The following is a 15,601-nucleotide window of genomic DNA, read 5'->3' on the forward strand; positions in this document are numbered from 1 at the left end:
TGCCCCCTCTGTCCCAGACCCGGCGTCCATTTGCAATGCCCCCTCTGTCCCAGACACGGCGTCCATTTGCAATGCCCCCTCTGTCCCAGACCCGGCGTCCATTTGCAATGCCCCTTACTGGACTAAGTCATTGAAGTGTAGTTGGCGTAACCGTGAGAGTTCTTTGCCGTTCCTGACCTATTGGGAGCCTGTGCTGTGTGTGAGCAAGGGGTTTAACCTGATCGTAACTGGAGGTGGGGGGAACATAACATTGATTTGCTTTGCTTCTTTCTGCCTGAAGCTTGCTGTCTGTCGCATTCCTCAGCATCCTCCTCACCCCCGCCGGTCGGAGATTTCCATGACTAAATGTTTCTCTCCCCGACTCTCCCTCCCCATCCCACCACCGTCCTCCCTTCCTGCTCCCTCCCTCTCTCTATCACTCTCTCTCTCTCTCCAGTGTGCCTCCACCTTGCTGATGCTGGTGACCAGTGACATTTACACACTCATAAACTATGTGGGGTTCATCAACTACCTGTTCTATGGCGTCACGATTGCCGGGCAGATCGTGCTCCGTTGGAAGCAGCCTGACATCCCTCGGCCTATCAAGGTAACCAGAATTCCGCTCTCTCTCTCTCTCTCTCTCTCTCTCTGTCTCTCTCCGTCTCTCCCTCTCTCTCTCTCTGTCACTCTCGCCTCCTCCCCACCCCAAAGTGAGCGTTGTCCCACTTCTTTAACGTTAGGGGCTAGCGGACGTGAGGAGGAACAGTTTTTTCCACATCGAGTGACGAGATCCACATTCGAGAGTAGTGCACGGGGAGGCCATGGGCGGTTGGAAGAGGAAATCGGGATGGTGCTGCAGAGGAAGTAAATTGCAGAGAAAACCCCATCAGATGTGAGGGGGTGATGGGGTGGAGGAGGCCATTCAGCCCCTCAAGCCAGCTCCACCATTCAACTGGACAGTAGCTGGTCTTCTGGCTCAGTGTCACACTCTCTGTCGCCCTCGCTACCTTTCACAGCCAAACACCCACCGATCTTTGTTCTCAATGTACGCAGATATTTGGGGGTAAGAGCATCTCACACAGACCCCTATCCTACCCTATGGCCAATCCACCCTAACCTGCACATCCCTGGGCACTATGGGTAATTTAACATGGCCTATCCACTCTAACCTACACATCCCTGGGCACTATGGGTAATTTAGCACGGCCAATCCACCCTAACCTATGCACTTTTGGATTGTGGCAAGAAACCCACGTAGACACGGGGGGTGGGGGGGGGGAGAGAATGTGTAAACTCTACACAGACTGTGGCCTGAGTCGCTGTGAGGCAGCCGTGCTAACTACTGAGCCACCGTGCCGCCCCATTGCCCCTCCTGCATCTGCGCCATCGAGCCCTGAGCATGGGATGGCAGCACTGGCTGGTTTCACTTCTGCAGAGAGAGATAGCATGGAGAGCTGGGCCGAATGCTGTGTTTCTGCCCTCATCTGACACATCGGCAAGTGTCCCTGCTGCCCTTCCCCGAGCATGCGCGTGCTCGACGTGCTGTAGGGAGCGTTAAGAGTCCGGCCCACAGTTCAATATACATTTGAGGGTGACTAATAAGGAGGGGGAAGGCAATGCTGCCCGTACTGCTATTGGGGTGTGATTGCAGTGTGTGCTCGGGGGGGGAGAGGCTGTATCCTCACCCCCCCCCCCACCTCCTTACACACTGAGTACCGTTCCTGCTGAGAGGAAAAGGATTTCAGGCTAAACACCAGCCAGGTGATACTGGAATGATCTATTCATTAACTCAGTCACGCTGCTGCATCGCCCTATGTTCACTGTCTCACTCCTGCTCAACAGCTCACACTCTCTCACAAACGCACTCACTCTCACTCATTCACTCTCACACTCGCTGTCACACGCACACTCATTCTCTCACACACACTCATTCACTCACTCTCTCTGACTTTCACACACTGTCTCTCTCACACACACTCTCACGCAGTCCCATGCACTCTCTCACACTCGCACTCTGGTGCACACACTCTCACGCACGCACACACTCGCGCACACATGCAGATTCGCGCTCTCTCTGACACATTCTCACACACACACACGCGTAAACTCTCACGCACACACGCGGACACACACACACAGACTCTCTCTATTTCACATGCAGACACTCTCTCTCTCTTTATCTCACACACACACACACTCTTGAGGTCTCTCTGGAGTACAGTGTCCAGTTCTGCTCATCCTGCAGGAAGAAGGATATTATTAAATTGGAAAGGGCTCAGAAAAGATTTACAAGGATGTTGCCAGGGTTGGAGGATCTGAGCTACAGGGAGAGGCTGAACAGGCTGGGGCTGTTTTCACTGGAGCATCGGAGGCTGAGGGGTGACCTTATAGAGGTTTATATAATCATGAGGGGCATGGATCGGGTAAATAGACAAGGTCTTTTCCTTCGTGTGGGGGAGTCCAGAACTAGAGGGGCATAGGTTTATGGTGAGAGGGGAAAGATATAAAAGAGACCTACGGGGCAACTTTTTCACGCAGAGGGTGGTACGTGTGTGGAATGAGCTGCCAGAGGAAGTGGTGGAGGCTGGTACAATTGCAACATTTAAAAGGCATTTGGATGGGTATATGAATAGGAAGGGTTTGGAGGGATATGGGCCGGGTGCTGGCAGGTGGGACTAGATTGGGTTGGGATATCTGGGTCAGCATGGACGGGTTGGACCGAAGGGTCTGTTTCCATGCTGTGTGACTCTGAGGCAGCATTTCTCTTTCTCGCTCTTTCTCTGTCTGTCTATCTGTCTCTCTCTCTCTCTCTATCCCTCTGTCTCTCTCTGTCTTCCTCTCTCTGTCCCTCCCTCCCTCTCTCTCTGTTCCTCTCTTTCTCTGTGTGTCTCTCTCTCCCCCCACATCTCTCAGTCACAAGCCCTTGCTTGACCTGGGCTCTCTTCCACGCCAATGGCTGAACGGCTGCTCTCTGCCGAATAACTCATAATTATGTCCTGCTCATTGAATATTGTCATCACTGCGCACATTTCTAGTGACACTGCAGTGCTGTGCTCAGTAACCCAGAAGTACCAGGGCTCTGAGTGCTTCATGCTTCAGCAAACACCTGATCTGGAGGCGAGCACACACCCAGCTCACCCAGATGGCCTCGACCGGTATTCTGTATCACTCCCTCTGCCCGGCTCCCTGTCTTCGCCATGTGGACTCACGCTCTCACTCTGTGTCTGTGTGTGTGCGGGTGTGCATGCGGGTGTGTGCATGTATGTCAATGTGCGTCCACATGTGCGTGTGTGTCAAGATGCATGTGTGCGCGCGGGCATGTGTGTCTGTGTGCCAATGTGCGTCCATGCGTGTGTGTGTAGGCGGGCGTGTGCGTCTGTCTGTATCATCGAATCCCTACAGTGTAGGAGTAGGCCATTTGGCCCATTGGTCCACACTGACCCTCCAAAGAGCATTATAACCAGACCCACACCCACACCCTGACCCGATCCCCATACTCCTGCATTTCCTCTGGCCAATCCCCCCTAACCTGTACATCCCTGGGCACTATGGGTAATTTAGCATGGCCAATCCACCCTAACCTACACATCCCTGGGCACTCTGGGAAATTTAGCACGGCCAATCCACCTTAACCTGGACATCCCTTGGCACTATGGGTAATTTAGCACGGCCAATCCACCCTAACCTGCACATCTCTGGATTGTGGGAGGAAACTGGAGCACCCGGAGCAAACCCATACAGACACAGGGTGGAGGAGAATGTGCAAACTGCACACAGACAGTCGTCCCGAGGGTGGGATCGAACCCGGGTCACTGGTGCCGTGAGGCAGCAGCGCCAACCACTGATCTGCCCCCTTCTGGTTGTCTGTCACAGTTGGCCGCAACCCCTTTGTGGGATCTTTCCATGCACAGTTTGGCTGTGCTTAAAATCGACCCCACCCTAACTCCCCCCCTCCCTAACAACAGGCGAGGCCCCCGGTAGAGACCATCACTAATGGCATTAACGCTCTCCCACGCCGTGCTTTCTTCTCCTTTAAGGAGACATGACGGATTTGGCGGCCAGTGGGCGCACAGCAGGATCCCATGGGATGGGGGGTGGTTAGGCGGGAGGAAGAGCGTGGGGCTGGAACCGTGGGGGTTAACGTGAGAGAGGAAACGCAGGAATTGCTGAGCAAGAAGTCCCTCGGTGCGTGTGTGTGAGGGAGCACAGAGAGCTAGCTCTTCTGTAAACACTGATAACGGGTAAAGATGCTGACACCTCAGCACAGGCTAATGGAGCTCCAGAGAGATTGCAACAGCCGCTCATAAATGTTTACAATGCAGATTGAAGGGCGAGCCGGGCTCTGGGACTCCTTCCTATCCCTCTTACCCCTTCCCTCTGGGAGACTCCAGGGAGTCTCATCTCCCAAGAACCGACTGAATCCCGACAGTGTGGAAACAGGCCCTTCCACGCTGACCCTCCACAGAGTAACCCACCCCGACCCATTCCCCTACCTTATTACTATATATTTACCTGAGACTAATACACCTAACCTGTACATCCCTGGGCACCATGGGTAATTTAGCATGACCAATCCACTCAAACCTGCACATCCCTAGGCATTATGGGTAATTTAGCACGGCCAATTCACCCTAACCTGCACATCTTTGGATTGTGGGAGGAAACCGGAGCACCCGGAGGAAACCCACGCAGACATGGAGGGGAGAACGAGGCTGGAAACCTGGGTCCCTGGCGCTGTGAGGCAGCGGCGCTAACCACTGAGCCACCGTGCCGCCACAGAAGACATTGGGATGAGGAGGATGTTTGAGTCCCTGCCCTGTGGGCCGTCTCCCATCAAACTGGTCCAACCTCCCCACTGTGGGGGACATGTTGTCTGCTAGCTGTTTCTCTTGCTGCCCTCTCTGACGCCCTCCCTCCCTCTCTCTCTCATTCCGTCTCTCTCAGGTGAACCTGATCTTTCCGGTGGTCTACCTGCTGTTCTGGGCCTTCCTGTTGATCTTCAGCCTGTGGTCGGAGCCGGTGGTGTGTGGGATTGGGCTGGCCATCATGCTGACCGGCGTGCCCGTCTACTTCCTGGGGGTCTACTGGAGGAACAAGCCCAAGTGTTTCGACGATGTGGTCGGTAAGGCAGCTCTCGCCCATGCGGCCGCGGCTCTGTCACAGACATAGAGAGAGACAGCTCCTCCCCTCTGTCCCATTGCCCCCAAACCCCTGACCTCCATCCACCATGGCCCTCGGACTCCCCTCCCCCCTCAGATACACACGCACACACACGCAGACACGAACACACACGCAGACACATACACACGCACATTCAGACACATGCACACACCGATGCAGACACACATGCGCACTCACACACAGACGCAGACAGGTACACTCAGACACGCACACAGACACACGTGCACTCAGACACACGCGCACACAGACGCAGACACACACGTACACTCGGACACCGCACTCAGGCACACGCACACACAGACGCAGACACACAGGCACTTAGACACATGCGCACACAGACGCGCACACGCATACAGACGCAGACCCACGCACACACAGATGCAGACACACGCGCACTCAGACATATGCGCACAGACGCGCACTCTGACGCACGTGCACTCAGACACAGACACGCGCACACACAGGTGCAGACACGTGCACTCAGACACGTGCACTCAGACACGTGCACTCAGACACGCGCACTCAGACACGCACACACAGACGCAGACACACGTGCACTCAGACACGCACACACAGACGCATACACACAATCTCAGACACGCACACACCGACTTATACACACAATCTCAGACACGCACACACAGACGCATACACACAATCTCAGACACGCACACACAGAACACGCACACACAGACGCATACACACAATCTCAGACACGCACACACAGACGCAGACACACACTCAGACATACGCGCACACAGGCGCGCACTCTGACGCACATGCACTCAGACACAGACACGTGCACACACAGACGCAGACACATGCGCACACAGACGCGCAGACACACGCGCACTCACACGCACATACAGACGCAGACACAAGCGCACTCAGACACGCACACACAGACGCAGACACACACGCACTCAGACATGCGCACACAGACGCAGACACACGCACACTCAGACATATGCGCACAGACGCGCACTCTAATGCACGTGTACTCAGACACAGACACGCGCACACAGGTGCAGACACGCGCGCACTCAGACACGCGCGCACTCAGACACGCTCAGACACAGACACACGCGCACTCAGACACACGCACACACAGACACAGACACACGCGCACACAGACACACGCGCACACAGACACGCGCGCACTCAGACACGCGCGCACTCAGACACGCGCGCACACAGACACGCGCACACAGACACAGACACGCGCACTCAGACACAGACACGCGCACTCAGACACAGACACGCGCACTCAGACACAGACACGCGCACTCAGATACAGACACGCGCACTCAGATACAGACACGCGCACTCAGATACAGACACGCGCACTCAGACACAGACACGCACATACAGACACACACACGCACTCAGACAGACGCGCACTCAGACAGACGCGCACTCAGACACGCGCGCACTCAGACACGCGCGCACTCAGACACGCGCGCACTCAGACACGCGCGCACTCAGACACACGCGCACTCAGACACACGCACACACAGGTGCCGACACACTCAGACGCACACACACAGGTGCCGACACACGCACACACAGACGCACACACACAAACGCAGACACACGCGCCCACTCAGACATACGCGCACACAGGCGTGCACTCTGACGCACATGCACTCAGACACACACGTGCACACACAGATGCAGACACGCGCACACAGACGCAGACCCGCGCGCACTCAGACGCATACACACGCGCGCACTCAGACGCACGCGCACACAGACACACGCACATACAGACAGACACATGCGCACTCAGACACACGCACACACAGACGCAGACACACATACGCACGCTCAGACACACAGACGCAGACACACGCGCACTCAGACACACGCAGACACCGACACACGCGCACTCAGACACACAGACGCAGACACACGCGCACTCAGACACACGCAGACGCCGACACACGTGCACTCAGACACACGCAGGCGCAGACACACGCGCACTCAGACACATGCACACGCAGACGCGCACTCTGACACACGTGCACTCAGACACACACACACACGCGCACTCAGACACGCACACACAGGCGCAGACACACGTGCACCCTCAGACACACGTGCACCCTCAGACACACGCGCACCCTCAGACACACGCGCACCCTCAGACACACGCGCACCCTCAGACACACGCGCACTCCGACACAGACACACACACGCGCACTCAGACACAGACACACACACGCGCACTCAGACACATGCACACAGGCGCAGACACACACGCGCACTCAGACACGCACACACAGACGCAGACACACATGTGCACTCAGACACACGCACACACAGACGCATACACACACGCACTCAGACACGCATATGCAGACGCAGACAAACACGTGCACTCAGACACACGCACATACAGACACAGACACACATGCGCACTCAGGCACGCGCACAAGCAGACACACACGCGCACTCAGACACACGCGCACACAGACGCGCACTCAGACACACGTGCACTCAGGCACACGCAGACGCAGGCACGTGCACTAGACACACGTGCACTCAGGCACACGCAGACGCAGGCACGTGCACTCAGACACACGCAGGCGCAGACACACGTGCACTCAGACACACGCACACGCAGACGTAGATACATACGCGCATTCAGACACATGCACACACAGACGCAGACACACACGTGTGCACTCAGACACACAGACACAGACTCACACAAGTGCACTCAGACACACATGCACTCAGACACACATGCACTCAGACACACATGCACTCAGACACGCGTACACAGACACACGCGTGCACTCAGACACACGCGCACACAGACACAGACACACATGCGCACTCAGGCACGCGCACACGCAGACACACGCGCACTCAGACACACGTGCACTCAGACACGCACACGCAGACGGTGACACACACGCGCACTCACGCGCACACAGACGCAGACACGCGCGCACTCAGACACACGCAGACACAGATACACGCGCACTCAGACACGCGCGCACTCAGACACGCGCGCACTCAGACACGCGCGCACACAGACACACACGCGCGCACTCGGACACGCGCGCACTCGGACACGCGTGCACTCAGACACACGCGTGCACTCAGACACACGCGTGCACTCAGACACACTCGCACACATACACGCGTGCACTCAGGCACGCACGCAGACACACGCGCACACACGCGCACACACACGCACACTCAGACACACGTGCACTCAGACACACGCATACACAGACGGTGACACACACATGCGCACTCACACGCATACACAGACGCAGACACACGCGCACTCAGACACACGCACACAGACACAGACACACACATGCGCACTCAGGTACCGACACACGCGCACTCTGACACATGCGCACACACACGCGCACTCAGACACACACGCGCACTCAGACACACGCGCGCACTCAGACACGCACGCGCACTCAGACCCACGCGCACTCAGACACGCGCACACAGACGGTGAAACACACACGCGCACACAGACGCAGACACGCGCACTCAGACACGCGCACACAGACGCAGACACGCACACACAGACGCAGACACGCACACAGACGCAGACACGCACTCAGACACACGCACACAGACGCAGACACACACACACGCATTCAGACACGCGCATTCAGACACACGCGCACTCAGACACGCGCGCACTCAGACACGCGCGCACTCAGACACACAGACACAGACTCACACAAGTGCACTCAGACACACATGCACTCAGACACACATGCACTCAGACACACATGCACTCAGACACATGCGTACACAGACACACATGCACTCAGACACATGCGTACACAGACACACGCGTGCACTCAGACACACGCGCACACAGACACAGACACACATGCGCACTCAGGCACGCGCACACGCAGACACACACGCACACTCAGACACGCGCACTCAGACACACGTGCACTCAGACACGCACACACAGACGGTGACACACACGCGCACTCACGCGCACACAGACGCAGACACGCAGACACAGATACACGCGCACTCAGACACGTGCACACACAGACGCAGACATACATGCGCGCACTCAGACAGACACAGACTCACACATGCGCACTCAGGCACGCACACTCAGACACACGCGCACTCAGACACACGGGCACTCAGACGCGCGCGCACTCAGACACGCGCACTCAGATGCAGACACACACGCGCACTCAGACAAACGCGCACTCAGACAGACGCAGACACACGCGCACTCAGACAGACGCAGACACACACAGACGCAGACACACACACACGCACACACACAGACGGTCACACACACACAGACGCACACACACACACAGATGCACACACAGGCTTCTAGCCCCCAGCAAGTTTAAAGAGGAGACCCCGGAGAGGGTTTGAGGTGGGGCCACCCCCGGATTGCGGTCGGGCAGAGGCGGGGGGGGGGGGGGGGTTGATGGCCCAACCTCCAACCCCATCGTCAGGAGACATTGACATCCAAGGTGGGGGTGGGGGTCTTTGGAATCAGAGAGATCTTGGAGGGTGGCGGGCCCAGAAGAGGTGGGAGGAGGTCAGAGGAATTCAAAAACAAAAATTTGTCTAGCAGCAGAGGGGAGTGTCATCTCAGAGTGAGGGGACCAACCATTGGAGACAGAGACGGGGAGGAATTTCTTCTCTTTCTGAGGGGAGGGTGCGGGGTGAGTGAATCTGTGTAATACTTTACCGCAGGGGGCTATTGCGGGTATTCAAGGCTGAGACAGAGAGAGATATATAACCAGGAAGGGGAATGGAGGGCTGGGGCATTGAGGGTATTCAAGGCTGAGACAGAGAGAGATTTAACCAGGAAGGGGAATGGAGGGCTGGGACATTGAGAGTATTCAAGGCTGAGACGGAGAGAGGGAGATTTTTAATCAGGAAGGGGAACGGAGGGCATTGGACGACGATCAGATCTCATCAAGTGGGGTAGCAGCCTGGGTGGACCGAAAGGCCGTATTCTGCTCCATGTACGTCTCGTGGGCCTCAAGGACGAGAAGTGTCATTCTGTTAATTGAGGAGCTTCTCAACGTGGAGTCAGCGGAGGTCAGGTCAGTGAGCAAGGGCGATGGGGGCAACAGGACTGGGTGCGGGGTCAGGCTCGCGGGGTGTGGGAGATATCGCCCTCCCGCTTCTCCAGTCTCACCCTCTGTCTGCCCCTCTGCCCCACAGACTCCATCACCTACTTTGGCCAGAAGCTGTGTGTGGTGGTCTACCCCGAGGTGGCGCAGGCCAAGAGCGAGCAGGAACTCCAGGAACTCACCTCGACCGTCTGTGATAACACCAAGGAGTAGGCCTCGGGATGAAGAGGGTGTGGGTTTGGGGGAGCAGTGGGGGATACCAGGGCGTGTGACGCTCAGGCTGAGGTGGGTGGTGGGGAATGCTGGGCTGCGCATTCTCAGGCCTTGGCTTAGGGTGTGAGCGTCGTCCATTTTTTTTTTGTTGTTTCCACACCCCACCCCCCTTTCTCTTGTTGTCCCTCCATCGAGGGGCCAGCAGGAGGCGACAGCGTGTCTCAGCGAGAGAGACCCCCACCTTCCTCTTGTTTCAGGAGGTTAACGCTTCGTTGGCCGCTTTCGCACTTCCTCTCTCCCCCCCCCCCCCCACCCCCTCCAGCTTTCCTCCCTTGGGCGTCCCAGCCGCCATTTTGTCGAGGGTGGCGGCAGCCATTTTGAGGGAGGGGTGGGCTGGTTTTCGAAGGAAGTGTCGGGTCGGGGTTGGGTGGGGGGAGCTGGTTTCATGCTGTGGCTGCACCGCAGAAATCTCGCTCCCGCTGTCTTTATTTTTTTTAGGCCTTGACGAAACAAATCAAGGGTTTGGAAGATGGCGACCTCTCCCACCACCCCACCACCTTCCCCTCCTTTCCTCTCAACTCCCCTCCCCAACCCACGCCACCAGCGCTCCCCAACCCCTGAGGAAGTAACGCCACGTCTCTCAGTCTGGGGTGTCCAGTTGACGGTTTGATTGTTCGTGTATTTTTTTTATTTGTCGTTTGGAAGAGTTTATCCTTTCTTGACGTCAACGTCGGCCATTTGCAAAGCGCCAAGCCCCAACCGCGAGTGAGCATTTGTCCTTTCTCTGTCATGTGTCAGCTTCCCTCTGCTCCCCCCACCACCACCAGCGTTAGCCCATCCCTTACCCCCCCCCCCACCCAAAGGGACTGAACCCTCCAGGAGAAGGGTGGGGGAGGGGGGGTGTCGGATGGATTCACTTGACGCTGACGCCTCACCAGGCCCTTGACCCCCAGCTCCCCTCCAGGTCGCCCTATCTCTCTCTCTCTCTCTGCACACTCCTACAGTCAGGGCGTCTGGACTTTGGGACTACAGGGGGTTGGTGGTGAAGGCTTCACCAAAACATTTCCCACACGTCAGCACACTCCGCGAGAGTTAAAGGTTAAAAGTCAGCAGAAAATGAGCTGACATGGGTAATCTGACACATATTTAATTGTTAGATATATCTGCAATAAAGCAATGACTGCTTGTTTATCAGTGTAAGATGGTACTCCAAGGTTACCAATTAAACTTTGAGAGTTTTATTATTAATTTGCTCTTTGTACCATTGACCTGGTAAACTACACGGTGCACAGGCGCAGCCAGACGTGATTAAACTCCTCCCAGACTTCAACTCATTTAGAAACTGATATCAAAGTTCCCTCTAACCACCCCCCCCACCGCCTTCCCGCCCAGCCTTCCCCCCCCAATCCCAGGGACAGGGACAACACTGGGTTAGATACAGAGTAAAGCTCCATCTACGCTGTTCCCTCCCATCCCAGGGACAGCACATGGTTAGATACAGAGTAAAGCTCCCTCTACAGGGTTGAACTCCATCTGCCACTCCTGAGCTGGGCTGAGGAGTGGCAGATGGAGTTCAACCCTGCCAAGTGTGAGGTTGTCCATTTTGGAAGAACAAATAAGAATGCGGAATACAGGGTTAATGGTAGGGTTCTTAGTCAGGTGGAGGAACAGAGGGATCTTGGGGTCTATGTACATAGATCTTTGAAGGTTGCCACTCAGGTGGATAGAGTTTGTAAGAAGGCCTATGGAGTATTATCGTTCATTAGCAGAGGGATTGAATTCAAGAGTCGTGAAGTGATGTTGCAGCTGTACAGGACTTTGGTTAGGCCACAGTTGGAGTACTGTGTGCAGTTCTGGTCGCCTCACTATAGGAAAGATGTGGAAGCTTTGGAGAGGGTGCAGAGAAGATTTACCAGGATGTTGCCTGGAATGGAGAGGAAGACATACGAGGATAGGTTGAGAGTTCTCGGCCTTTTCTCGTTGGAACGGCGAAGGATGAGGGGTGACTTGATAGAGGTTTATAAGATGACCAGAGGAATAGATAGAGTAGACAGTCAGAAACTTTTTCCCCGGGTACAACAGAGTGTTACAAAGGGACATAAATTTAAGGTGAAGGGTGGAAGGTATAGGGGAGATGTCAGGGGTGGGATCTTTACCCAGAGAGTGTTGGGGCATGGAATGCGCTGCCCGTGGGAGTGGTAGAGTCGGGATCATTGGCGACCTTTAAGCGGCATTTGTATAGGTACATGGATGGGTACTTAATCTAGGTTAGAAGTTCGGCACAACATCGTGGGCCGAAGGGCCTGTTCTGTGCTGTATTGTTCTATGTTCTATGTTCTACACTGTCCCCTCCATCAAACACTCCCAGGGACAGGGACAGCACAGGGTTAGATACAGAGTAAAGCTCCCTCTACACTGTCCCCCCATCCCAGGGACAGCACATGGTTAGATACAGAGTAAAGCTCCCTCTGCACTGTCCCCTCCATCAAACACTCCCAGGGACAGGGACAGCACAGGGTTAGATACAGAGTAAAGCTCCCTCTACACTGTTCCCCCCTCCCATCACACACTCCCAGGGACATCTCGTGCTAACATGAAGCCAGCCCAGATGCCGTGGGGCAGTAATGTGATCGGTTTGGTGGTTATTCCTGCAGACAAAGGACAGTTACATAACCAGAGGTTACAAAAGGGGCCTATTCAAGGGGAATTTGGGTCACTCCCAGTATCGGCATGTGAATCCGGGGCAGTGTTCCTCCAATGGATGTCTGTCTGTACACCCACTGCCAACAACCTGCAATCTCCCCTAGCTCTCCTCCTCCTCCTCCTCTCTGAAGGATATTCAACCACGTAAGGCTTCGCGACAAACAGGCTGCTGTCCCTCAGAGCTGGCCAGAACAGCGTGTCCCACTGGTTCACTCAGAGCTACAGCACTGCCTGGTGTTCTGGCTTGTTCGATTCCAGAGGACAGCAAGCACGCTGGACAAGAGAGGAAGTTTGCAACGACAGGGCCAGCAACGGAGAATTTAAGTCGCCAAGACAGAATGGATGGGTGGGGGGTGACCGTCAATGGAAACCGGCTCAGCCTCAGAGATTTTCAGAATCACGGAGTTGTACAGCCGGGAAATGGACCCTTGGGTCCGACTCGTCCGCACACTGACCCAGATGTCCTCGATTAATCGGAATACCGTTTGGCCCACATCCCTCCAAACCCTTCCCATTCGTGTACCCCGTCCAGCTGTGGTTTAATCACGAGGCCGGGGGGTACAGAGAGAGAGAGAGAGAGACCCTGACCACTCGTGGACAGGGGCCGCACACGTTCAACGTAAACCTGGGAAAGGCGGCGAGTGGCCTGGCTCAGCAGGATGGCAGGGGATTTGGGTTGTCATCCAGAGAGGTCCAAAGTTTAAAATCGCCCGACGCCAAGTCGGAGTCCATCAGGTTTATTTGGAAGTAAGTGAACCTGTTGGACTGTAAGCTGGTGTTGTGTGATTTTTAACTTTGTCCACTCCAATCCAGAGGAAGAAGAAGGCGGAGGACTTGGACGAATGATTTGGATGTGAACACAGGAGTTATAGTTACTAAGTTTGTAGATGACCCCAAAATTGGAGGGTGTAGTGGACAGCGAAGAGGGTTACCTCAGATTACAACAGGATCTGGACCAGATGGGCCAATGGGCTGAGAAGTGGCAGATGGAGTTTAATTCCGATAAATGTGAGGTGCTGCATTTTGGGAAAGCAAATCTTAGCAGGACTTATACACTTAATGGTAAGGTCCTGGGGAGTGTTGCTGAACAAAGAGACCTTGGAGTGCACGTTCATAGCTCCTTGAAAGTGGAGCCGCAGGTGGATAGGATAGTGAAGGCAGCGTTTGGTATGCTTTCCTTTATAGGTCAGAGTATTGGATACAGGAGTTGGGAGGTCATGTTGCAGCTGTACAGGACATTGGTTAGGCCAATGTTGGAATATTGCGTGAAATTCTGGTCTCTCTGTTAGAGGAAGGCGAGAGAGAGAGAGAGTTCGGAAGAGATTTACCAGGATGTTGCCAGGTATGGCTGGGTTTGAATTATAAGGAGAGGCTGGAAGTTTATTTCCCCTGGAATGTACGAGGCTGAGGGGTGACCTTATAGAGGTTTATACAGTCCTGGGGGCTTGGATAGGATAAATAGCCAAGTTCTTCACCCTTGAGTAGGGGAGCTCAAATCTAGAGGGGGGTAGGTTTAGGGTGAGAGGGGAAAGGGACCTGAGGGGCAACTATTTCACACAGAGGGTGGTGCGTGTGTGGAGCTGCCAGAGGAAGTGGTGGAGGCTGGTACAATGACAGCATTGAAAAGGCATCCGGATGGGGACAGGGATAGGAAAGTCGTCGAGGGATACAGCCAAACGCAGGCAAGGTGGGACGAGATTAGTTTGGGAAACCTGACCCGTGTGGGACCGAAGGGCCTGTCTCCGTACTGTACAAGTAGAGGGGAGCTGAGGGGGAGTATTTCTGCCTGCCTGTGAGGGTGTTCGATAAGGAAGGACATTCCTTCATGTTTCAAAACCAAAACACACGTGGATGTGAAGGCGAGGAGCTGTGACATTTCAGACCAACAGACCAGGAGCGAGAGAGGTGGGATTGTTGTCTCCGGGTCAGCACGGACACCGTGGGCTGAATGGCCTCCTCCTTTGGAGCCTCACAATTTCTCCAGAACCGCAGCCCCTGCCGACTCCCAGAGGGGCGCAGACATCTGGACACATTCAATAGACTCGCAGATAAACTCAACCAAATCCCCAGGCACCAGGTTTTTAAAAACACACACTTGTTCATTCGATGAGGGCGCAACAGGGTGGCCTGCAATAACTTCAGGAAATCCAACCGGGTTTCGAGCACAATTTATAGACTTTCAAATCAAATTTCATCACGTGTCCTGTCCCCACACCATCAGCCTGGGATTCTGGATTACAAATCCAGTGACATTATCACTACACTGCCATCTCTCTCTCATGGACACGTGGAAACAGGTCCTTCGGCCCAACAGGTTCACACTGACCCTGTGAAGAGTAACCCACTCAGACCCATTCCCCCTACCCTATTTTTCCACATTTACTCCTGACTGATGCACCGAACCTGCACATCCCTGG

General features: G+C 55.2%; 1 protein-coding gene across 1 annotated transcript in view; it reads left to right on the forward strand.

The window, feature by feature from the left end:
• Positions 1–11,729, forward strand: part of LOC122548100 (large neutral amino acids transporter small subunit 2-like) — a 49,703-nt gene extending 37,974 nt beyond the window's left edge. Inside the window, exons 5-7 of the mRNA XM_043686661.1 lie at positions 437–586; positions 4,924–5,101; positions 10,360–11,729. Of these exons, the coding sequence (XP_043542596.1) occupies positions 437–586; positions 4,924–5,101; positions 10,360–10,481 (450 nt within the window). The 3' untranslated portion in view covers positions 10,482–11,729. The remainder of the gene's footprint in view (positions 1–436; positions 587–4,923; positions 5,102–10,359) is intronic.
• Positions 11,730–15,601: the final 3,872 nt, after the last annotated feature.

This window comes from Chiloscyllium plagiosum, unplaced genomic scaffold (assembly GCF_004010195.1).
Source record: "Chiloscyllium plagiosum isolate BGI_BamShark_2017 unplaced genomic scaffold, ASM401019v2 scaf_1979, whole genome shotgun sequence".
In the NCBI taxonomy this organism is placed as follows: domain Eukaryota; kingdom Metazoa; phylum Chordata; class Chondrichthyes; order Orectolobiformes; family Hemiscylliidae; genus Chiloscyllium; species Chiloscyllium plagiosum.